Below are 23,642 nucleotides of genomic sequence, written 5' to 3' on the forward strand. Positions count from 1 at the left end.
CCACGCAACCCCACGCTGCAGCTACAGCTCACAGCAGCACAGTTTTCAGCCAGTGGAGCCACGCAGCAGCAGCTGCTGTGGAACTGTATGCTACGGTTCAAAGTGTGTGTGCATGGCCTCTCTGCCCTATGCCCACCCCCCACAGCAATGGTACCATTCCATATGGCTCCTCGTGCTGGTCTTGCGCTCATGGAGCACTTGTAGAATACATATAGGCTCTGTAATGTGGCTGCAATAACCTGGGCCCCACGTCCTGCTTTCGGTTACTCGGGTGCCATTGGACCAAACAGGAATGGACCATTGTGACCATCTAGTCTGACCTCCTGCATAGCGCAGGCCAGAGACCGGCCCCCCCATAATTCCTAGAGCAGAGCTTGTAGAAAAACATCCCACCTTGATTTAAAAACTGTCAGGGGTGGAGAATCTGCCACAACCCCTTGGTAAATTGTTCCAATGGTTAATTACCCTCATTCCTAAAAAATTATGCCTTCTTTCCATTCTGAATTTGTCAAGCTTCAACTTCCAGCCATTGGATCGTGGTAGACCTTTCTCTGCCAGATTGAAGAGCCCATTATTAAATATTTTCCCCCACGCAGACACTTACGGACTGAGATCAAGTCCCCCTTCACCCTTCTCTTTGTCAAGCTAAATAGGTTGAGCATCTTGGGTGTATCACTAGAAGGCAGGTTTTCTAACCCTTCAGTCATTCCCATGGCTCTTCTCTGAACCCTCTCCAATTTATCAACATCCCTCTTGAATTGTGGGCACCAGACCTGGACACAGTATTGCAGTTACAGTCATACCAGTGCCCAACACAGAGGTAAAAACCTCTCTGCGCCTACCCAAGATTCCATCCCAGGATCACACGAGCTCTTTTGGCCACAGCAACACACTGGGAGCTCATGTTACAGTTTGAAGATGTCATTGTCACCCACAAAATTAACATAGGGTTAAACACTTGCGTCTAAAACTATTCAAAATGTGACTTATGAACAGGAAACACCGCCGGTAGTGTGCAGCGTGCAAGGAGATCACAGCACGACAGTGACGCAACTTCCTATTATAATGAGCACATGCTGCTGAAGCCATGTGGGGGTGAAGCTGTGAGCCACAGTGCCCCCTGCAGGGCTGGAGCCGTGAGTGCCAATTCGCCTCTTCTCTCCCTCCCCCCAGCCCGCGGGGTGAAGCTCCGAGCTCCGTGAGCTGCAACTGACCCCTCACAAGCCGCGGCTCGGCCCCGCCTGGTATATTACATCAATACTATTACCTTTATCAACCAAACTTGCAATCTCATCAAAAAACCATATCAAGGTTAGTTTGACTTGCAAAATCAAGAGTAGACTTTATCCTTAAGTTTTAGTATGTCTTCAGCATTTTTAATATTTCTGGATTTTTCATTCCCAATGTTGCTAGTTGCCAAGTTGACGTCCGCTAAGCCTAAGAAATTCAAAAACAGGGCCAGGGTCTCTTAAAACCACACTTTTGAAAAATCAGACCATCTGCCTAAGTGCTGAACACCCAGCAATGCCTACTGATGACCACAGAAGTTGCTGGGTGCTGGGCCTTTGTGAAAATCTTGGCCTACGTACAATAAGCGACTTCTAAAAATATTATCACATTTTGCTGACTTCCTGTCTATTAGCACAATTATTCTTTGCCAAAGTCCTGTTTTACTGAAGCAAACCAAAAGCTTCGCTGCAAACAGCATTTACCTCTTTTGCCTTTTCTTACTTCATTCATCTCCCTGGGCTTCGAATGCAGAGCGTGAATATTTTTAGACACTAATCACTGCAATAAATGCCTTTTAAACACTTTTAGACTCAAACTGTTTACATTGATGTAATAGCTTGTGTGACATAGTTACGCTGCACTGAGGGAAATATGTTGCAGCAAAAGTTCTGTCATGAAACTGAACCTTTGAATTAAAAGTTTCCTAGGCATTTTTCTTAGACTGAGTAACTAATTGCGGGGAGAGGGTGCCTGTGTGTGTGGTGCTGGTTGGGGGGGGGGGGGGGGGGGATTCTTTATAGGCAGCTCCTTAAACTACACTTCATCTTACCTTGCTTTGGCATTGCTCAAAGTGGCAGCACGTCTGACATGTGTGTTCTTTTTTTTCCCTTTCTCTTCCTTTCTTTTTTTTTTTATTATTATTAAAGGAAAAAATAATTTAAAAAATTCTTATTCAAATTATGGTGACTGGTCAAAAGAGCGGGTCAAAAATTCTGCCCATTTATTTTTAAATCAGAAGATCCCATTTAATCAAAATTGGAACTTTCCATGGGATGTGCCGATTTTGAGGAGGTCTCATTTAAAAAATGAAAATGAAGTGTTTCAATAATGTCAAAATATTCCACTTCAGCATTTAAGGACTATTTCCATTTTGAAACAACTGTCCGCATATTATATAGACAACTGAAACAAAACCTATTTTTTTAAAAACTTTGTTTCATGGGAAATTTCAAAATAACATTTTTCAAAATTGCAGAATTTCCTGTGAAACAGAAATTCCAGTTCCCGGATGGTTCTAGCGACTGGTGTGCCAAATCCTCAACTTAGAAACCTGTAGAAATCGACCTTCTGGTGTGTAGGGTGGTTTTTTTGGTTTTGGCTCAGCTGTGTTCTTCTCCAAGAAGAGACGACACAGCAATAGATCATTCTGTACCTGACAGCGGCTATCTCCACAGAGCAATTAACACCGTCTCTCTTCTAGCACTGGCTGATAACATGTCCCTCAGCAACATTATCAAACAGGTGGGAAAGCTACAGCAGTGTCAGCCTCAGTTCTCTATAAAGGATTTCCGTCAACTGCTTTGAAAGAGAGGCCAGATTGTTAGGCTGTTGGATAACTTCAAATGACAGGGTACTTCCGAGGAAAGCCAATCTGCAAACAGCAGGGGCCCTGTCACTTCTGTTTAGATTATAAGATGAGTAGAAATACATTAAAAAACCACTTTGGATAAAATGTTTATTTGAAGAACCATGAAAAATGTCCTAGCTCTTCCCAAATTGTACAGGGAAAGGGAACTAAGATTTTCTTTTGCTATCCAAGTTACATTGCAAGGGCTTAGGAAATGTTTTAACTAGATTATTTAAGATTTCAAAAACACAGCACTGGTCTCGCTGCTTTCACAGATATGTATAAGGTTTCTGGATTTCCAAAATCTGGGCTCTTCTATTCTACAGCCCAGTTCTGAAAACACTTAAGCATGTGTGTAACAACTCACATTGACAGTCTCAGCTACTCACGCCTAGGGAGTTACATTCGTGCTTCTTAGTGTGCAAAATCAGGCCCTTGGTAAATATTTTTCTACACACTGGTAGAAGATGCCAGAAGTATCTTCTGTTCTCACCCAGGCTTACGCTGATGTGACTAATGACTTCAAGTGGAATTACTCCCCGTGTACACCAGTTGGAGCAGCGTGGCCCTGTTTTGACACATTTTTGCAATGTTTAGATGACTTGTAAAGTAATCTCCAGCTAAAATAACCGCATTGCCATAAGCTTGACATTGAAACACAAGCCAGAAAGCTTGGGGCAAAGGCTGACTTCTCCATGCTTGACCGAGGCTCGGGGTGAGGGGAGGGGGAGGCCCCAACTGCAACTGCTTGAAAGGCATATCAGCCTAAACCCTGAATAGCCTGGCTTCTGACAGCTTATCAAAGCTTATACCGACTCCAGGGTGAATATGGATTTAGGGGTGGGTGTTACCAAGGGAATCCCACTCCCAAGACCATCAAAAACAGACCACCGAGCAAGCGAGGAATACAGATACAATAGTTATGGATCTGAATATGGACTTTTAGATTAAGCTGAAGATTGGAGAAGCAAGTGCGCGGATCAGGTTAAGGCATGGTCAGGCTGCCACTCTTCCGGGCGTCAGGCTGGAAAGCTGTAGAACACTAGATGAACATGTGTTTTGGCATGGTACTAATTCTGAAAATACCTCCCATTCACCCCAGGGACGTGGAGCCATCTATCAAGCAAGCATATACTTAGGCACTTGCACAAGAGATTTTCTTTTTTTATAGACTTACTGAGCATCTTGACATGTAAGTCTGAGTTCATGAATTAGTGCCCTACTAGATGGTAATTTCTCCCATCATGTAAACCTGACTGCTGCTCAGACACACACTAAATTCCACAGGCTGGATGACTTTGCATTAGAGTCTGTACATATGGACAGATAACCATGGCTCTAACTAAAATAGAACTTGTAGGTTGGTTGTTAAGAGATCTCCTACACCCTCCGAATAGTCACTTCTCATCTGTATCGTGGACTAAACCGCCTGAACGATTACTTTGAAGTTCATACCCATGGCGGGCCGGGTCCTCTCTTGGAAATCATAAGTAGATGTTACCACCATGTTACTAAAACTTAACAGCATTCAACAGAGTTTTAAAGGGTTATTATCGAATTAGAAGTGCGGTATTGCTCTCCTACTTCGGGCCCGACATTACAACTTGGCTCAAATGTAAATATAGACCATTCATCGAGATGCTGTTCTGCTACCGGATTCAGGAGACAGAGCCCAGATGAGCCAGATGCATCAAGGAGTCAAACCTAAGCAACTTCACCCCCTATTATCTGGGTATATTTCATGAACCTGTGTTAATAAATGAAAGACCACCGGGAGCCTGCTGCTGAGGGCCCAGCGCTTGAGGTGTTACCAGTCTGGGAGTGGCGCTCCCTTTCACTGCTGGCTCCAGCGGCATCAGGGGGGCCAGAGCTGGACGAGTGGGCCCTGGGGCTGCTTGAGAAGCGCTGATGGCTCTGGCAGATCCCCTGAGATGTCTGTCCTGGGGGGTGGATCCTGTTCCTTTGAATTCTTCCCCCGCCCCAAAACACTCTGGTGAGAGCTGCAAAGGGATTCCTTGTCTTTGCCACTCCCGCCGCCCCTGCGTGCCAGCAGGACAGGCACATCTAGCCTTGTGCATTTGTAACTGACCAGACCAGTTCTTGATTCCAATGGGACATGCAATAAATAGCAACGCGCTTGCGTGAGAGCGGAGACCCTTGCTCAAGCGTCAGCCTACAGTGAGCTGAAAGTGCAAATAATGCTGGAGATCACAGGTGCTGACCTGATTACGGGTAACTGCCTTGACACCTGGAGAAGATGTTTTACGGTGTTGCCCTGTGCTTCCTGGCAAGGGCCCTAGTCCTATCTGTGTTTGAGTGAGTGTTCTTGGCTGCCCCGGCGAGCTTCCCTTCCTGCTGTAGATATGGAGAGAAGGAAGCCATGACAGAAGTCACCAGGACAGCGACAGGATTCTGCTTTATTTCCCTCTGCTGCGGAAAACCCAGAAGGGCGGGTTCTCTGCTGTATCCCCAGGGACAAGGACAGATGTTGGGGAGCTGGTGTCTAGGGAGGTCTAATGCACACCCGCTGCCTATGGCTCTCAAAGAGCCAAGCGCCACTCAGGGACCTGCAGGTCATTCCAGTCCCAGCCACCCGCGCTGGGAGCATGGTAAAGGAGCTGGCTCGAAGCTGGCTACGGACTGCTCCCCCAAGGGGGAGGACAATAAAAAGTCCAAAATCCCCCCTAACACAGGCTAAATATCCTCCCCCACTCCACACTGATTGGACATGGACGGCTTTCCTGTGGCGCAGGAGACACACTCTCCGGGGGTGTGTGGGGGGGTGCAATTTATGGTGTCATTACTCAATCAATGACATTTGAGTGAAGTTAGGATGACAAGAGTGGTTGTCATCGTATTTAATGTTAACTTGGCAACTACAGGGGGAGTAGTTTGCCGATTCTTCTTGCCAAATATGGAAACATTATTGCAACTTGTAGGCGTCGAGCCAGTCTCCCGGTACAGTGCACCTAATGCAATTTTAAAATTCAATAAATAAAAATGAGATGTTGTAAAATAAACAAAATCACCAAGAGATGCCACACACAACTAGCTTCAGAACCCCGTGTCAATGTTTAATTTAAAAAAACCAACCCGACATTAGCTCTTTAAAAAGGCAGTCATGTGACATTAAAGAATAGACCTTTCAATCCTTGACACCTAATCTTGATATACAATCTGGGTGTCATTCTTCCTTTTTCCTGGAATCGGAACTCAGTGCACCAAACAGAGAAAATAAATGCAAACACCCTGGGGAAGGTCTCAGAGTGGCACAAACGCACAATATAAAACCCCTCCAAGCCTCACAGACAGTGGTGCACGTTTCATTGCATAGGAAATGCTCAGGAATCTACGCAACATTCAGATGAAAATGAACGCTGTTTTTAAACGCATATGGTTGCACAATTACTAACTGTTACTTCACCTTCAGAATTCCCCTTGCCCCTTTGAGAGTTCCAATCGCAGGATGACCTAAAGATGATCATTTCTCCCTTCGGTAACTATATAGGAGACATTTGTGCCAAAGCAATATAAATACTAGTCACAAACAGAGTGATGTAACAACTGGGGACAAAAGCAACTCATTACACTTCAATCCCAATTTAAACAGACAGAAGAACCTCCATTTTAATGAACCAAAATGGAAAAGGTAGCACTCCTAAATGTATTAATATGCAAAGCACCTTCAGCTTCAGCAACACTTACGAAGACTTGGAAACGCAATTTAGAAAGGTCAGTTTCATCTCTTTGTAATTTGGACTTTGGATAGCAAATCCACTCTGGGCTGGTACTCTATCAATTTCTTGGCAGCCTATTTCCACAGGGTGAAAAATTTTCTCTAAATTAAATCTCCATCTCTGTGCCCTCTAATGCAATTGATTTATGCACTGATACACAACAAAGATTCGGTTTTATTCTTTGGCCCAGAATGTGCCTACATTAATTACAGGGTTTTGCAGCATGACTGCTAGTAATACAGTTCCAAAAATTTACTTAATCTCAGAGCGGATTGCCTTTTATTTTTTTTTAATTCAACACCCACATACATCAACACAAATCAGCATTTATAGATAGAGTTCATTCACTAGAGTGCATTTGTGAAGAGCTATGTGCAATACCTATGAAGCTGGTGGGGGAGGGTTCGGGTGGGGGAAAATCCATTTTTAGAGAGATTATCTGCCTTTGGATGCCACGGCTCTCCCAATATCTCCTCTACAGGTTTTGTACCACAATGCAGTCACATCCATAACTACAACGATGTACTGCTGGGACCCTTCAAACCAGCCATTAGCGGACAACTGCCCCTGAAAAGCGGAAGGGAACATCTAGCTAGCTGCTCCTGGGAGTTCTGGGCAGGAGGCCTGCCAAGTCTGCAGGCAACAATCTCCTGCTCTTCAAACACTCACTGGGTCCGTCCCCACCCCCCACCTCAGGTCCTGCAAACATTTGGGGCCATTTGTACGGGTCTCAGGTGTTCCTCACTGCCCCTAAGCCCCCCTCCCACAGGCTTTAGCAGACTTCTCAGCCCCTGATCAGCCAGAACAGGCAGCTGGAGGCCAACAAGCCTTCTGCGGTCGCAGGGGGTCGTGGGTGGCCCTTAATGAGCCTTTCTGAGCTGTCACTCTGTAGTGACCAGAGTGTAGCCTAGTGACCAGGATACGAGGCTGCGAGTCAGAACTCCTTAGGTTCTATTCCTGGCCCACTGTGCGTCCTCCAGCAGGACACCCGCGTAAAACGCCATCTCCTTTGTCCAGAGCTCTGGGGTGGCTGCAGAAAAGCACCGAGCATTACGCTCGCTACCACGTCAGACGGACACAGCAAAAGGAGCCACGGGCAGAGCTGTGAAACCCACTACTGAGCTTGGAAAATTGACACTTCTAAAAAAAAAATCCTCCTTCCATTACTAAATAAAAGATGCACCCTCCTCGTGAGAAGTGTGTCCATTAACGGCCTGAACAGTGTAAATATTAGTTACAGAACAAACTGGCTATAATTACACAAGTTATTAAATATGTATATTATGGCAGTGCCCAGAGGCTTCGAGCAGGTTTTCTGACGCACCGGGTGAGCGTAAGATAACCTGCATCAGGCGTCTGACAGATTCCTCGATGTTCAGAGGGATCACGGTAGGAGGAAAATGCTGCCGATAAACAACTTAGTGCTGTACAGAGCATATTAATTAACAAATGAAAAGGAATTGCAGTAATTTAAAAGCTGTTTCATTAAAGGGGTCTCCATACAGCTGCGGTTATTATTGATATTTCTATCTGGTGAAGTAATCGCTTCTCAAATCTGTTACACTTAGAAGAAATAACAGCGAAGTGTGACACGCAATTAGATAACCGAGAAGAAATTCAATAACTGGCCCCTTGAGAGCTTATTCTAACACACTGCCAGAGAGAGCCTGTCTGGGCTGCAACTGCCGCCTGGCCTAAGGGGCTTCAACCCTGGGTTACTTTTAGAATCACAAGGATGCTCTGAAGTTGCATCCAAGGCTTGCAGTCGCTGCTCTTAGGGCATACAAACCTGGAAAGAGATGGCAGAACGCTGCTAATAACTCAGTGTTAGCATCGAGAGAATAATTCACCATCAGAATAACCACAAATGTCGGCTCTGGAAGAGACGTTGTAGTTAGCTTGGAGCCAAACCGCGGCTGGGCCTTGGGGAGAGCGCAGGGGGGATGCTAGGCGCCTTTCAGAGCCTGCCGTGCGTGGGGTTGTAAATAATCTCTTTGGGGAGCTGGCTTACTGCTTCGTGCCTTCCCAAGCACGCACGGCACCATTTAAAGAGGGGCAGAACTACCAGCTCAGTGTACCCGGAAATTCTGCTGCGGCTCCCAGAACCAGGGCTGGGCTCTCAGGGCAACAATCCATCCTGTTGTTCGCTTTAATTTCAGACTGACCTATCAGGCTGTGTATGACCACACACTATACCTTCTTATGGACAGATTCAATCACCTGTGCATGGACTATTAGCAGAAATCATCACTTCGTGAGGCTGCACCTCGCTGTTTATGCACGTCAGTGGCCCTTGGTGCTTCCCATCTTTATAGTTTCAGTACTATTAGTTACAGACTGTCCAAAAATAGCGGAGGAACAAGAAAGAATAAGCTATATACAGCAGCTAAAGCTGCTCCCTTAGAACAAAGGTCTCTGAAGAGGAGATGTAAGGCCAGAAATATTTGTGGGATGTTATGTTACAAAGACTGAGCGGCTCTTTCCATCTCAGCTCTCACCTTGGAAAATATTCACTTGTGCATTCTCTTATTCCATTGCAGGAACACGGCGAGGAAACGTACGCCTACTCATCGAGGGTGATTTACGAGTCAGGGAGGTTTCCTTGCCTCGAGAGCCTGGACGGGCATTCGCAACTCAAGGCTACGGTGGAATAGCAGCAGCACTAAATCACAGCCGTTTCCTCCTGCTTTAAATGGAAGTTGGCAAAAGACTCTGGATCTGCAGGGTTTTTGATTTTACTTTTATCTATTACAATCTCTAGCCATGGCTGAACATGCATGGTTCAGTATCCATTACCATCTTAGTTCCCTTCACCAGGGGGCTCTGATAAATGGCCCGGCAGACTGATGGGCTGGACTGGTGTCTCTGCCAGTGCTTTTGGGGAAGTGTGGTTTTGTAACTCTGTATAGCAATCCTGGGGAGGAATAAATATCCCTCTGCTTCTCCCGGCCTGCTGGGTTCTAGAGCAGTGTGCGTAGGTCTGTGCATTCCCCATTCACCCGCTCCTCTTCTCCGAGCTGGCTCGCACTGGGCCAGGCGGGGAAATGGCCTAGAGAGAGCGGCTAGGCTCCCGCTCTCAAACGCAGCACCAGCTGTTACTGCCAATGACCCCACGTCGGTGTTACACACCCTTGTCAATGCAACACGGCCCTCTGGGCTAACTGCTCCAGGGCTCGGCGTGCCCACGGCCACCAAGCCAGGTCGGTGGCTAGTGCTGTGGTGCCGCAGTTCCCGGAGGCGTTTCGCCTGCAGGAACCCTTGGGCAGACAAAGGGAGTGTGTCACCTGCTAACCTCCCCCCCACCCCAATCTGCACTGGAGAGCCAACATTTACAATACATTCCCCAAGAGGTGCTCTGACTGTCTGAAGCTGGGATGGGACGACAGGGGATGGATCACTCAGTAATTGCCCTGTTCTGTTCATTCCCTCTGAAGCACCTGGCATTGGCCACTGTCGGCAGACAGGATACTGGGCCGGATGGACCATTAGTCTGACCCAGTGTGGCTGTTTTTGTGTTACGTGCTAGGTCTGCAAGAAGAATCAATACCTTGTGCAGCGGGACACAGCTCCCAGTGTGTCTGTGTGCCCCGTAAGTTATCGAAAGAGTTTCTGTTGTTGCACGCTGCCCAGCTGGAGCACGGGAGGGAACATCGTGGTCCGACACAGCGCTGGAGTCTATCACCTGTCTGCGATCGCCTACCAATTTTGCTGCCCCGTATTCATGCAGCTGGGACTCACTCAGCGCGTTGGCACTGGACAGCTTCCCTGGCCTCTCCCCGCCAGCTGACAAACACAGGCTATGTGCATCACAGAAACAAACCCAGAGGTGTTCAACGGGGCCTGCTGCAGTGGCCCTCAGGCAGAGCAGCTCTCCCCACAGCTCCTGCCCAGTCTTCACTGGGGACAGTGATCATAAGCCCCACTGTTTATGCTCAGGCCAGCACCTAGAGGTTCTGTGCCGACACCCCTCGACAAGTCAGCCAACAGTGATTCGCCTCAAGCCCAGCTGTCCGTCACGGAAGCAGATCTGAGTGACCAATCACAGCACTAAGAGAAGAACTGATGAAACACCCATTCTCTGGGCCAAGCCTGAGAGGCAGCTTTGCTAGGGGAGCCTAAGTATTGCTAATATTCCTCAGAACTCTTACATGACAGGAAAAAGCCCTCCCCTCCCCTCCCCCAGCCTGTCAGCTCCGAGTTCACCCCCCCCCCCCCCCCCCCCCCCGAGGCATCCGGGTTAGGAAATGCCCGAGAGTGCGCCCCCCTCCCTGGGGTGCAGAAAGACGGGGTTCGCAGCTCACTGCACCGAAGTGGGGTGACACTGTAGAATGACTGAGGAACAAGGATACAATGAGTTTCTTTCTGGCACCCACCTACCTGGCTGAGCTTGGCTTTCCTAGCTCTGTGGAAATGGATTTTCTTCCTTACCACTTATTGGTTTAACCTCCAATTCTCATCACTCCCTGTTTTAGGTGTCGAACACCCAAAACCCCACAGGTTTCATTGCTCAGCGCCTCTGACAGTCAGGTCCTACCCGTTTCCATGCTATTGGTGAATCCTGGATTGCATTTAAATGCATAGACGTGTTTCCCTGACTTTCAGCACATCCTTTGATCTCAGGATGCGTTCATTTGCAGGATGTTTGCATTAACTCATTAGCCCTGTCGACTGTCAACAGCTTCGGAGACACATTACCATGCTAACTGAGAAAGCTCCTTCACGGTAGCCTCTGGCAACATCCCTTCTAGGAAGCCCAACTGGGGAGCACCACAATGAAGGTGGCCGGTATTATCACAGCTGGTACAAACCCGGCCAGAGGGGCTGGTGACATGGTCACAGATGCGGTAGGATACATCAGCGATACAGTGTTAAAACTTCAGAATCACACTTAGGATGGAGCCTATTTATGAATCCGCACTTGACTTAGCTGCTCCTGTGGCTCATGCTTTACTGGAAAGGGCTAACACACTTGGGCCAACACCCAACCAACCCGCAGGCTGCAACAGGAGGACATGGAGGTGCTGGAACCCCCCAGCCAGTGGGCTGCTGAGAGAGGAAAAGCTCAGGGTCTGCTCTCCTACGGCAGTCACTGGCAGGTAAAAGGAGGAAACAGAGGGCGGGGAGCAGAGCACCCAGTGGCAAGGAGGCAGACAGTATGTTGTGGGAAAAGGAGCTGGGAGGGCCAGAACCTGCCGGAGAGGTAGGGAGAGAGCACCCAGGTGCCTTTCTCTGCACCAAGAAGAGGTGAAAGCTGGGAATGATCACAGTAAGTCCGTACCACGGTATCACAGCTCCTTTCTAATAGCAACCACAATGTGCATGCACACAGAGCACTGCAAGCGTAGGCTGAGCTGCCTGTGGGGAGGCAGAAAGAGTCACACTGCTCCTACAGGAACTGGGAGCAGAATCATCTATGCTGCCAGCTCGCTGAATGAGACATTGCCCCCGATGCAAACACCGCACCCCACCCGAGTATATACAGACAGTCACATTCCCAGCACCAGGGCAGCGGGGGCATGCGTGCAGTCTGGCTCGAAACAGTTTTCCCCTGAATTTCACAACGTCAGGCAATGATCTGCAATCAGCCTGTGTGGACCTGTCTTATGCTGGCATTCTGAGCTGCATATCTCAGCAAACACTTGGTAACACCATCAAAGGAAGCTGTCATCGGCACTGCTCTTTTCATCCTGTTTAGAAGAGTTAATCCTTTCAGCCTTGGAGACGTTTACACATTTTCAAGCTAATATTTGTGGTTATGTACTGAATTATAGCTTATTTCAGACTCTAATGTGAACACATTCCCTCTCCACATGCTGAACAAAACAGCAGTGAGTCCTAACAGAGCCAACTTTGTATCAACACCCAAACTGAACTGTTTCAGCAAGCAAACGTGCTAGACTACGGGAGGGCTTTCCAGACGCACAGCAAAGGCACCACTTTTGTCTTCACGACTCCGTGTAAAATGGCGTTGGCCTAACACTGAATTCGGTTTCACGCCCGTTGCACACCTGTGTCAGACTGCAAAGACAGAAGTCCCAGTGGAAGCACTGCCTCCCACCGTGAATGCTAGATGATGTTCGAAAACCCTGCCACTAAGCCACAGACAACAGATCCTCTGGGGGATTCCAAAGACACCACCACGTGCCCGTTCCCACTAAGGGACCCTGGAGAAAGTAATAAGGAGATAGGTCCCTGGCCGAGGAGTGCACCGTTCCTTCCCTACTCATGGGCTGACTGCTCTAAACTGCCGACTACCAACAGCCCAGTGTAACAGCTCGTGAACAGCAGAGGGCAGAGAAGCCTTGGACATGACCCCTCTCCCCTCCCGTGCCCCCCTGCTGGCAGAAAGAGGGATGGTGCACATGTTGAGTTCCTTTGATCACGCTAAATTTGGTGACCCTCCTACGCCTGGATACAGAGCAGTGGCAAACGATACCAGCTGTAATATTTATTCTCAGGCGCTGTTCCAAGGGGGCCTCTCGTTCTGGGTGCACCACTTTCCGCCTTTCAGAAAGGCCGAGTCCCCACCCCCGTCCCGTCCCCTCCCCCAGATCCTCCTGAAGTAAGTGGGAGCTTCTGGACTGGGGTGCCCAGGTTATGCAACAAACAACAAAGCACCGAAGCCAATGGCCACTTCTGCAAACACTGACCAGAGCCTGGGATCCAGACGTCCCTCAATCACTACGACAGGATATTGCATTTCTACAGGCTCAAGGCGGGAAGATTTAGAAATCCCCATATGGAGACTGGGTAAATAACAGTAACCTGATGTTAGTCAAGTGCTTTTCCCAAGTTGTGAGCAGCTCTGGGGGCATTTAGGGAAGGATGCCATGCTGACTTGCTAGTTAGCCTCTATTTCACACTAGCACTAGAGGCAGGTAGATCAGTTCACCTGGAGACTGTTTAAAAACATGATTTATCCCCCTCCCCCATCTTATGAGACGAGACCCGTGCCGCCGTGCTATGTTCTCTCAAAGCATCAGATACCACCTTGTAATACCTGGTACTTGCACAGCACCTTCTGTCAGATGATCTCAAAGTACTTTACCAACATTAATGGAGTAAGCCTCACAGTAGCTCCAGGAGATAGTGATATATCAATGTCCCATTTTACAGATGGGGAAACTGAAGCAAGTAGTAGTTAAGTGAGTTGCCCAAGGTCACACAGAAGTTTGCAGCAGAACCAGAAATAAACATTGATCGCCTGATTCCCAGTCGTGTAGTTTGAAATACAAGATTGCCATTGTCCTCTTAACAAAAGTGTCCATCCCCCCCACAATCTCACAGAACCCTGCAAACACTCTCCCTGGTTGGGCACAGCGGCCTTCTCTTGTTATTTTCCACCAACTTACTCTTATTCCTGACCACCACCTAACCACTGGCTCTCACTGCAGGCGAGTATGACAGAAGTGATGCAGACGGGCAGAGGGGAGCACTCGGAAGAGTTTGCAGCCATGGTGCAGTCTCCTGTCACACCCACTATTGGTCAACTCGGGTCCCTGGCTCAGGAGAGCTGCTCATGGATTCGTCACTGACCCTGAACTTTCACATAGCAGCATGAGCCACACTTTCTATCATCTCTGCTTGGCTAGAAGAGATTGTCCCATCCTGGCACACAAGGGCCTGGCCTGTTTTTCTTGGCTGAACTACAGCAATGCTGTAGGCCTGGGCACGAAGCTTTCAGAGGAAACTCCACCTAGTACAGAACGTGGCAGCGCATCTCCTCAGCAACGTGGACTAATGTGAGCACATCCTCCCAACACTGACCTCCCACAGAATAGGGAATCTAGTTCCAGGCTTCAGTCCTTATCTAAAAGGAGCTCCAGGGCATGTCAAACAGCTTAAAGCTCTGGGATGAAGACCATGGTCCACAACTCTGGTCTCATGGCACAACAGAACTCTCTCTATTAAGGGCAAAGCTCATTGGTGCAGGAAATGGGACTGTCTCAGGGCTGGTCTGAGACTCCGGAACGAATCCCCCAGAAGGAAGGACCATCACAAACCTCCCCATGTTTCCACTCCAAGGGGCGGACACATTTCTTTGATCTGCCTTCTTTAATATAAATACAGAGCTAAATATGTATTAAAATCCACACTCCAAAAGCAAGACACTCAACTGCACCTACTTCTCCCCCGTGGCAGAGAAGAGAATGAACATCACATGGCAGATGTTACTTCTATTCCTTAATGCACTACTGGAAGGAGCTCAGATATTACAGCAATGAGCACGGTATAAGAACCTAGAGAGAACAGAAGTGAAGAATAAAACAATTCATGCTTCTTCAGAACCCTAGATCTGACCAAAACAAAACAGAAGAAAAATGTTCTGCCTTGCTCCAGCAGCATTTATATACAGACCAACATCCATTGTCAACCGCTATTCGCAAACCTGTTGATGCAAAACCAACTATACATTGCAGTTATTCAAGTTCACATTCTAGCTAAAGGGGTGTCCGAAAACTGAAAGCACCTATTTAATATAGTGCAAAAGAAGTGAGACTTGGAAATGGCTCTCTGGTCCCATGTTTATTAACAAGGACAAGGTTTATTCTGTAAAACAAATAAAGGGCTACCGGGTTTTTACAAAGAAAATCTTGTTTCTTGCTCTCAAGATAGCAGTAGCCACAAATCAAGATTTACAGCTGACTGTCCATAACTGAATGAAACATGCCTACTGTACCCCTTGGAAAATTGTCTTGTCACCCCATAAATCAATGAGGAAGCTATTGCTGGACTGCAGAATGGCAGCCCTTTGAATTCCCGCTGTTGCTCCTTTCTCCCTGAAGCCATACAGCAAATTAGTGAACAGTGGGGGTGGGAAGGTATCCAAAGACATCCTTCTAGAATTCCATTGCAATTAAATTGTGAGATATCAATAATGAAAACTACACCTAAGACTGACCGGTCTAAAAACTGTTGTGCCTTGAAAGAGATTTTTTTTTTTTTTTTTAAATCTTATTTGAAAGGAGTCAGGCCATATTCTTTGTCAAACTTGAGTATTTCTTGGGGCCAGTATTTTAAGCCAATAACATCAGAGGCAAAACTAGCTCGTTGAGATTAAAGAGGCATGTGACTAAATGGCAGTGAAACTAAGATGGAGATAGCGACAAAGAGTCTTGTGGCACCTTACAGATTAACAGATGTATTGGAGCATAAGCTTTTGTGGGTGAATACCCACTTCGTCAGTTTACTGTCAGTTTCACAATTTGTTACCAATTTATTACAAAATGAGGCTAGCCACTGACAGATGCATAGCAAGTCTGCTTTCTTTGATCCTTCCAGGCCAGTAAAATCACTCCCCCTGTAATTCCGGTTCTCTCGCAGTGAGAATCAGGCTCTTACTAGCTATTTTGTGAACTAACAGACAAGAACTTCATCCCAACTCTGCAAGCAGATGGGTCGAATCTGTAACTGCCTGCTCTCTGAAGGCAAGATGCTGTGGTTCTAGGTAAAAAACAAACAAAATCAGGCTCCAGCCAGCTCAGAGGAAGTCTCTGTAAAATAACATTTAAATTCACAAACTAATACTTAGCAAGCAGAGCTATGAGGTGCCTCATGAGAGCTTCCCAAGGACATCCTGATGTAAAGAATTACATGTGCAGCATGTGCCAAAGTAGTGGGCAGGGATGGGGCTCGGTTTAGCTGGAAGCCAGAATACTGCCTTAGAACAGAGACTTGGAGCACAGGTGCACTCTAATTACTCTGACAGTAAGCTGCTCCCTGATCAGTCTCTCTCTCTTCACTGGCTAACTATGACCTACCGGGTCAACAAACACGGAGCAAGGGCTACACTCGGATGCAACCGATGTACAGAAGAGCTTTTTATTATTATTTTTTTTTAAGTTAATTCAAACTATTTTGGAGGGTACATCTCACTAATGACAGCACTAAATTATGCATGGCTTTTGGGAACTAATACCGTGTGCTGAAGTTGTTTTTCATACATGGAATATCATCACTAATTACCATGTTTGTTTATACTAGGCTACCAAATGCACTAAAACAAACAAGGTAATAGCTGGCAGTTCCTAATTGAGATCTTTATAATTGCAACATTAAAATAATTTACAAAGTGGAGAGGCTCAGCACTGAATCTTATTTGTATATTGAACACATTTAACATCTATTTTACAGTCGCATTCAAGAGCCTCAAACAGTATATTCTGTTTTATCTTATTTTACACCCCCCCAAACACACCTCCATGAATGCCTGTGTCTGTCTACCAGGGGAAAACTGAGCATCCTTCAAAATCCCGGGCTGGTTTCTGCAACGGTTGTCCTTACGCTGTAACTGTTGATTGCATTCCTGCGGGTCAGCAGGGTATTGAAGTTGTGCAGTGAAGCACTCTGAAACTTTTGGTTTGTATGTGTGAAGTGGGTGGGGTAGAGGGATGGAGGGGAATGAGCAGCAGGCTGACCTTGATGAAGAAAGGTCTGGCTCGGTTGGGGTCAGGGAATGTCCATACGGAGGGTCACAGCGACCACCAGCCAGGAGCCGGATGGCTGCATTTCATTTACACTTCTTAAAAAAGGAAGAAGACGGAGAAAACTCTAATATGATCTTGATGTTTTATTGTCTCTGAAAAACAGCTTGTTGATGGTGCTCCGCAGCATTCTAGACCAGCTGTCAATGAGTTCTGAACTCACCACGGGCCCCGGCCTGCAAACATTTCTACGTGACTAACTTTACTCACAGGAGTAACCCTCCGTGGGACCATAACTGTGAGTTACGTTACTTGCGTGTGTCAGTATAGGCAGGATTAGGGCCCACGCCGTTCAAGGGAGAAGGTGCCTGGGACTGGGTTTTAGCAGCCTAGCTCTTCCACCCTTCTTTGAGCACCCTGGGTATAACATGTTAGAACCTATACAGGAGATAACGAGGTTGGGAAAACTGATGGGGTCTAGTATTTCATCTTCTTTACATCAACCTCAGGGTCCAGACAACTACACTAAGAGCCACACAGGTGGGCCCCTGCACTCAGGCTCTAGGTGGGTGTATCGGGGTGGCCATGTGGTTCGCAATACTGGATCAGGGCCTAAGAGTAACCGCAAAAGTCTACTGGCTTTAGAGAAGGAAGGCAAGGCAGTTACGCTAGATGCATGCTACACACCAAACCCACGTGAAAAACCACCACCTATTCCAGGAACACAGAGCAACGAAGTCACCAGGGCTCATACTCCCCAGGGATTCTAAACTACTCCGATATTTATTGGCAAGTAGGAACTGGAAGGGCACAGGATATCCCCACAAAAATGACACCAAAACAGAACTACACTAGATGAGCGTGCAATTGCAGTAAAGCTCGGTAGGAGTAAAACCGAAGAAAAGCTGCAAAATGAAAGTAAAAATGACCAAACTAAAAGCGCAGAATTAGTGTGAGGTTTTAAAACCTGCATCAGGGACAACAACAAATACTAAAGGGAAATACAGAGCTGCTGCCAAATACAGAGGAAGTTCAATAATAGAGATGGGAAAGGGCGAAATACTCAGAACACATGCACTTTGTTTCATTCTCCAACAAAAAAGAATGAAGGAAGCAGGCGGCACGGCAAGATAAACGTTAATGAGGATCTGGTGAAGTTAATGAGGCAGGTCGGAGATTACTCACTGAACTTGAAGCTCGTGGGCTGCCTAGGTGGAAGTGATCATGATGACCTGGTTACATTTGTTTTGGGCAAACAGAATTAAACCAGACAGCAATATATGTTTGGCACTTGAAAAGGGTCAATTTCCAAAAGCTAAAAATAATGATGGGAAAAACTCATTGGGAGGAAATAATTAGACAGAGACATGTGACTAATGCCTGGGAACAGTCCAGAAGAACATCTTACTTCAGGCCCAAAGGGAACGAGTCCCTCAGCAGCCAAAGGGCTATTTTGATTAAACAGCCCTCTTCATTAGGAGGGGATATGAAAGCAGCAATACAATATAATGAAACAATACATTCATAAATGGAAAAACAGGGAGGCAGCTGGCAGCGAATAGGAATCAGATGTTAAAGGAATGCAGGCGATTTATTTCAGAAGCTAAAAGGTATCAAACTTTCCCATGGCCAACAGGGCCAAGGACAAAAAGACGGAACGTTTTGAAATATATCAGGAACAAAAGGAACCCATTCAAACGTACAGATCCACTCCTAGCTGGAGATGTGGAAAGTGACAACAATGAGAACAAGGCAGAAGCAGTGTTCAATAAATAGTTCTGCTCTGTATTTGGGAAGAAGCTGGATGATGCAGTCTCACCATATAATGATGATGAAATACTTTCCCGTCCAACAGTAGCCAAGGAGGATGTTAAAACCATGTCCGCTAAAGACAACCATTTTTAAAACCAGTTTTTTGCACCCAAGAATTTTAAAGGAGCATTCCAGAGCACTGATGTTAATCTTGGAGAACTGGAGATAAGAACGTTAGTGATTTGCCAATATTTAGAAAGGGCAAATGGTATGAACCAGGTAACCATGGATATGCTTATATTGCATTTAGACACCGGTGACTGGCCCCTGCCGGCTGACTGGGACTCACGGGGCTGTTTAATTGCAGTGTAGACATTTGGGTTCAGAGGCAGTGCAAGCTCTGGGACCCCCCTCACCTTCCAGGATCATAGAGCCAGGGCTCCAGCCCGAGCCTGAATGTCTATACCGCAATTAAACAGCCCCTTAGCGTGAGCCCTGCCAGCCGCTGGTTTTCAACTGCTGTGTAGACATAACCTATAGGCCTGTTTGCCCAGGATCCAATAGCAGGCGAAGTCATGGAATGGCAGCTACAGGATCATCGCCGAAGAGTTGAAAGGATGAAAATATAATTAACTACCTCCAATGTGGGCTCCTGGAAAACGCGGTTCTGTTAAAAGAACGTGTTATTGTTCTCGGAGATGAGTACAAGTGTGGCTGACGGTGGGAATCGTGCTGCGGGAATATCCTGGGACAGCTGACAGTACCACACAACAGCCTCCTTGAAAAGGGCGAACTAGCTAAAAATCGGCGTGACTCAGATGAAAGGGATTTACAAGGGTTAACTGATCAGCCTCAAAACGCAGTTGTTAATGGGGAAGTATCAATGTCTAGAGGGGGCCAATTCTCAGCCCAACGCTATTGTGAAGGACTAGGGAGGCGGTATAACTCGCTACACTGTATATTGCGCTAGTGAGACCATTGCTGTATTCTGTGTCTAGATTTGGGGTCCACACTTTAAAACCATGTTGGGAAGGGTTTGGAGAATAGCGACAAAAACGATCGGTGGCCTGGAAAACGTACCTTATCATGACAGATTAAAGGAACTTGAGCTATTGAGTTTATCAAAGAGTCGGTTAAGGGCGATTTAAAACACAGACTAAATACCCACACAGGGAGTTACTGGTAACAGTCAGCTCATTAATGTAGCACACGAAGGCATAGCAAGAGCCAATGCCGGGAAGTTCAGTCAGCAAAATTCAAACCGGAAATAAAAATGCAACATGTTACCAGCAAGGGCAATTAACCTCTGGAACAGGTTCCCAGGGGAGGGGGTGGGTTCGCCATCATCTGGAGTCTAACACAGGGTTAGTTAGTTGTCTTCCTAAAAGATATGCTCTAGTTCGACCACAAATCATTGGGCTGAAATTCTCTGTCCTGTGTCATACAGGAAAACAGACTAGATGATCCTGGTGCTCCCTTCTGGCCTTAAAACCTATTAAATGTGTAATTTAAATGTACTTAAGTCAGCAGAGCCGGGGTCATTCATTCCAAGGTCCTCAGAGAACCAGAGGAATCGTTACAGCTGACAACTCACAGAAAACAGGTGAGGATCAGAGGAGGATATCATCTACACCAGTGGTTCTCAAACTAGGGCCATCGCTTGTTAAGGGAAAGCCCCTGGCAGGCCAGGCCGGTTTCTTTACCTGCCGCATCCGGAGGTTCGGCCGATCGCGGCTCCCACTGGCCATGGTTCGCCGCTCCAGGCAACGGCGCGGGCTGTGGGATGTGCTGGCCGCCCTTCCCGCAGCCCCCAGTGGCCTGGAGCTGCGATTGGCCGAACCTGCGGACGCAGCAGGTAAACAAACCGGCCCGGCCCGCCAGGGGCTTTCCCTGAACAAGCGGTGGCCCCAGTTTGAGAACCACTGCTCTACACAGAAACTGCATTCCGGCTATTCTGGGTGGGTCTCTGCACACGACAGCACAAAGCCACAGTGCAAGCCTGCGTGTGAAAGGTGTGTTGACACACATACAGAGAGGAATTTGGATTTTAATATTCTTGAACGGCATATTTTTAACCTGTAGGGCCAGACTCTCAGCCTGTGCACATTGGCACACATCTGCTGAAGGCAACGGGAGTATAAAACCAAATCTGAGAACATGAAGTCAATGGACTATGCTGAGTATCTGGCCTGTAGCTTTAAGGGTAGGAGGTCTGAAACGGGCTAACTGCTAGATTTACACATAAGTGTGGAGCCCTTGTGACACTTTAGGTACCCCCCCCCCCACCATGGAGTAGGAATGGACCTGCTGCACCATCCCAGGACTTGCCGTAGGAAGCATCACGAATCAGAGTATGTCTACACTGCAGTTAGCCCAAGCCCCAGAAGCCCGCGCCAGCCACAGGGGTCTAAGGGACTGTTTGAGGCTAGAGACCAGGTCGATCTGGAGCCTGGGCTCTGGGACCCTGTGAGGTGGGAGGGTCCCAGAGCCCAGGTTGCAGCCAGAACCTGAACACCTATAGCACAGTTAAACAGCCCCTCGCCCGAGCACCGCGAGCCCGAGTCAGCTGGCACAGGCCAGCCGCGGGGGTCTCACTGCAGTGCTGACGTATCCTCCAACAGAGGCACAGTCCTTTACACAGACCCGTTTCCTACCGCACCCGTTCCAGGGAGGGTGTAAATAACCCTCCTTACGCCTGCGTGCCCAGACCCAAGGTCGGAGTAGCCCATGGAGGGGCTTCTTCCTGCCGTACACAGGCACAGAGGGTTAGTTTGTGACTTCGGCTAAGACAGCATTTCCTTAGCTGCTGGAACAGTGGCATGAACGCTCGAGCCAGGTGAGCCTATGATGAGCTGATATGCACAACGTGAGCATGCTCTGAGTGAGCCAAGCCAGGAAGGGAAGAATTGTTAAGTGGAAGTATGGAAGAGACCAGAACAAAGACAATTACTTAATTTTGGAGTTCCATGGGCCTTGACCGTGTCCCGTTAACTGTTACGAATCTCCTCCAATCTCTCACTCATAGCACTACATCCTACACACCAGCTTCCCCCAACCGTACATTTCCAGCCAGAAAGACAGTCTTTGTGAAAAAGGAAAACAAGCAAGAAATGGGTGTCTATTAAAAAGCTGAAACAAAGCAGAAAGAGCATGAATGTTTTAATCAGACGCTGGAAAAGAGCAAGTGTATTTTGTTAAAAGCGCGCCAAGCAAAGATTAAAAATCCCTTAACACCCCAGAAGTGCAAAGCCAAATCTAGGAACTGTCACTAGACGCAACACAAGCTGACAATCCGTATTCTACAATTCCGTTGGGTACATTATCCAGCCTTACTCGCGCCACAAAAGCGACTGAATTCTACTGCACCAAAGGAAGCCTTGTTTATAAGTTTTTGTCCATCGTGTTTTACTGAACTGTACTTACTTTAAGGAAAGAGAATAGTCATGCTTGCTTGTTTGACTATTCCTTACAAGGTAGCTACATTCTTTACACAACCGTAACAGGTTTTCTGCATCTGTCCGACTGATTGCGCCATGATACCATCTAGGAAAAAGGAAAAGCAATTAAGACATCAGTAAACAAGTATTCAACTCACAGAACATTTAGCTACATAAGTGCTTTAATTTGAATCAGTGGTTAACAGCTTGAGGATCACTCCAATAAAATACATTGGTTACGTTCTAGAAGGCTGTCATTACAATTTGAGAGAGACAGGGGGAGTGAAGTAATATCTTTTATTGGACCAGCTTCTGTTGGTGAAAAGGACAGAGTTCGGTGTCAGCTTGAAAACTGGTCTCTCTCACCAACAGAAGATGTTACCTCACACACCCCATCTCTCCAATGTCCTGGGATCAAGCTGGCCAAAACAACACTGCAAGTTACAATTTAAGATGACGCTTGCACAGGAGTGTCACAGAAGGCTGAAATGTAAATCAGGATGTATATACTAGTAGAGTCTATATGAACCTTCCCATGCAATGTTTGGTAACAATCTGAGGACATTGTTAGAAAACAATGGTATATCTGCCATAATCATATGATAGGAGAGAACTGTGAAAATCTCTGGTCTCCAACCCACACAGGCTTCCTGCCTCCCACAGAAGGGAGTGTATCTGTAATTTAAATAATTGAAATGATCCAATTGTATAAATCTAACTGGGGGATAAAAATGGAACAAAAAGGGAACATCAGGATTGCTATATATGAGAAATGCTATATATGAAATATGAGAAAGCATGAAAGAATAAGAGAAATGAGAAATAGGTGTGTGCCTGTTTCCTTAACAGAACGGCTAAACCAAAGGCACTCTTTCTAAATACACCTGTGAACAATGTAGAATGTTTTTATTTAACCCCCTGGATAAGTCTACTGGGCTAGTTCCTTTAAGGAGAGATGAAGGGGTCAGGCATTCTGAAAGCTCGTCAATTACATCATGAAGGAGGGGAGGGAGAAATTAGCCCTTCCTCATCTGCAAGCATGTCTGCAAATTAAAGGTTGTGGAGGCTTGGTTTCCCTAGGATTTGCCATACAGGATCAGGTTGTACTAGTCCCATAATGCACGAGCTAAGGCATTAGAGGAAAACAGACCTCACACCTTGCGCCAGACACATGATATGCCTGGTCAGTGGTGCAATGATGTACATGCATGGGGAGAATCTCTTCCTTACTCCTGCAGTGCGCAGCTGACACCCCGATGCAGAAAATTTGACCCACCCCCACCCCACCCTTAGCAAGCATAACCACAAATATTACTGGCCTTGAACGCCATGAATTGCTGCATGCTGTGTGGAAAAGCATTTCCTTTTATTTGTTTTAAATTTACTTCCCCAATAACTTCCTCTGAGAAGGGCGCTGCACTCACTACCACTGAAC

General features: G+C 47.0%; 1 protein-coding gene across 1 annotated transcript in view; it reads right to left on the reverse strand.

Moving 5' to 3' along the window:
* The window catches only part of LOC112117649 (SH2 domain-containing adapter protein B), a 136,702-nt gene that overhangs the window by 8,933 nt on the left and 104,127 nt on the right, over nt 1–23,642 (reverse strand). The window contains exon 5 of the mRNA XM_024215686.3: nt 22,194–22,313. Coding sequence (XP_024071454.1) covers nt 22,194–22,313 — 120 coding nt within the window. The remainder of the gene's footprint in view (nt 1–22,193; nt 22,314–23,642) is intronic.

Source organism: Terrapene carolina, unplaced genomic scaffold, assembly GCF_002925995.2.
Source record: "Terrapene carolina triunguis isolate 2854851 unplaced genomic scaffold, T_m_triunguis-2.0 Scaffold35022, whole genome shotgun sequence".
Lineage (NCBI taxonomy): Eukaryota > Metazoa > Chordata > Testudines > Emydidae > Terrapene > Terrapene triunguis.